The sequence below is a fragment of the Chaetura pelagica genome, unplaced genomic scaffold (genome assembly GCF_000747805.2).
Source record: "Chaetura pelagica isolate M959 unplaced genomic scaffold, ChaPel_1.0 scaffold106, whole genome shotgun sequence".
Classification (NCBI taxonomy): domain Eukaryota; kingdom Metazoa; phylum Chordata; class Aves; order Apodiformes; family Apodidae; genus Chaetura; species Chaetura pelagica.
Genome location: NW_009954222.1, coordinates 3,089,113 through 3,091,405, shown reverse-complemented (window position 1 = coordinate 3,091,405; position 2,293 = coordinate 3,089,113). Strand labels below are relative to the sequence as shown.

At 41.8% G+C, this 2,293-nt stretch overlaps 2 protein-coding genes across 2 annotated transcripts in view; one reads left to right on the top strand and one right to left on the bottom strand.

Moving 5' to 3' along the window:
• BORA (bora, aurora kinase A activator) overlaps nt 1–1,564 on the bottom strand; it is a 19,108-nt gene extending 17,544 nt beyond the window's left edge. Inside the window, 1 exon segment of the mRNA XM_010003512.1 lies at nt 1,505–1,564. Within this exon segment, the coding sequence (XP_010001814.1) occupies nt 1,505–1,564 (60 nt within the window).
• A 154-nt stretch (nt 1,565–1,718) lies between these two features.
• Nucleotides 1,719–2,293, top strand: part of MZT1 (mitotic spindle organizing protein 1) — a 2,770-nt gene continuing 2,195 nt past the window's right edge. The window contains exon 1 of the mRNA XM_010003511.1: nt 1,719–1,734. Coding sequence (XP_010001813.1) covers nt 1,719–1,734 — 16 coding nt within the window. The remainder of the gene's footprint in view (nt 1,735–2,293) is intronic.

Genomic DNA, 2,293 nt, shown 5'->3' with positions numbered 1-2,293 from the left:
GGGGGGGGGTGGGATGGGGGGGAGCCAGGCCTCGCTCCAGCTGCCCCGCAGCCCTGGGCCGGCGTCTGGCCGCTCCGAGCAGGCCTTGCCCCGGAGCTCCGGCCCTCGCCGCTCTCCGCGGGCAGCAGGGCCTCCAGCCGGCGCTCAGCGCCAGCGCCTCCCCCCCCGTGCGGGGGGCTGCGCTTTGCAGGGGCGTGAGAGTTCAGTGAATCAGCGGTTTCTGTTTACTTTGCTTCTGAAACGCTTCAAATATCCATGTGGTGCTCGGATCTCTGGACCTCGCGTGACTTTTCTTGTTTGTTTTGATTTTTTTTGATCAGTTGTTGGGTACTTAGCTTAGAATAACGCTTTTTCTTTCTCGTTATTTGAAATTGTTAATGCAAGTGAATGTTACCTGGCTCGGTGTGTCTTGGATTTAAACTGTGGGGAAGTAAGTGCCTTGGAGGGGGAGGAAGGACCAGCCCTGTGGTGCTCTCAGTGGCAGGGCTGGACTGATCTGAACCCTAATATATATACACTTGGTCCTCAAAGATTTACTTGAACAGACTCTTAGAAATACCCTCGTGTTTGAACTTCTACTCCGCTCTATAAATTGCTTTGATGTTTTATTTTACTCTTCAAGATAACGTTAATATTTTGAAATTTCCATTTTAAGAGTATTTATTTTAAAGTGCTTTGGTGAAGTAACTGAAAGCATAAAGCATAATGATAGCTGTGTCTGTGTGATTTGATTTTTCTTGAGAAGGGCCCCTGATAATGTGGGGTAGACTAAATTACTTTTAAAAGGCTCCTTCTAAGCCATACCATTCTATGACTAAAATCAAACATCCAATCTGTGTTGCATCTTAACTTACTGCAGAAGAAATAGGTACCTAATGGAAGGAAATGGGTTGGTATTCTTAAAAAATAAATATATTTTCTTTTGTTATCTTTAGTAGTTTAGAAAATTAAAATGCTTAATCTAGAATTTCAGATATAAATATTTAGCAGCTATTTTCTGCAAAATTTTTGTTAAGATCTCAGGGGGTTTTTTTTAATGGAGAAAATGCTGCATCTCTCTGCCAAAGATGCTGCCTCAATGCCCAGAGTTATTTTTTATAAGAAAACTTGTGACCACAACTCTTGCTGACATAGGAAGTTAAATCAGAACTTCTCTTTAGTTAGAGTTACTGTTTTGCCTGTATGGTATGATAAATTTTAAGTGGTTAAAGTTAAGAGTTGTTTATTTCGGGGAAGCTGCCAGTCTGTCTTAGTTCTGTAGCTCTTAATGGTCAATGACATTTTTTTGCAAATGCATCAATTTGTTGTAGCTTTGTCTGGCAGTTAAAGATGCTTTCATGTGGATTTAGTGTGCACATGGCATGTATCTGGAAGCATTTGCATTCATGCCAGTGGGAACAGAAAGCCTCGTTGTGGAGAAAGAAACTCTCCTTGTGGCAATTTGCTTTGGTCCAGCAAACTGCTTTCATGTCCTAAACTTGCGCATATTTGTAATCCAACCTACCTGTGTGGGCTTTGAGACTATTATTTCTCTTAGAAGGTTTTGTTTCCTGCTATCTGACATTTGCCTGTGACTTCAGTAGAATTGACTGGATGCAAGTAGGCCTTTCATGTCTTGGCCTGCGTTAAGTGTGGTGCTGAGGTTGTGCTGAGGAATGTCTTTGGTATACCAAAGCAGAATATTCTCACAGTTGTCAAGTGGACAGTAGTCACTTGCCATGCTGGTTTTATGGGGTAAGAAGGACCGTGTTCTTCACTTTCTCCTAGGTTGGGGGAGGTTTGATTACAGAAACAGTGTGAATAACATTTGTTCAAGATCACTGTATTACTTGAGGCTTAACCTCAGGGTGGAGATCACTGTAGCAACCAGAAATAAAATCTATGAGCTGTTCTGTTTGTAGAAGTGTTCTTGAGGTGAAAGGTAATAGACCTCCCAGAGAAGGTTTGGAAGGGGAGAGAGGGCTTTGTTTCCAAACAAAGCTGACTGGAATCTCCTTCTACAGAAGGCTTCTTACTGGCATGTGGTGCTGTTTTAGATTTGGGTCATGTAACAATCAAATAGTATTGCTTATCCTTAAACCAGTGTTGATGTTAGACCCAAAGATGGGCTTAACTGTGGAAGTAGGTGGCTAGAAAACTCCTGACATTCTCTGTTAAAACTGTAAGTACGTGTGTCTGGTCCATTTTAGTAGGACTTTGTCAGTATCTGGACTTCAAAAGAATGGATTATCCTTATTAGCCAACCTTTTACATAATTGGTAAGCATGTTAATTATTGAATTCTTCACATTTTT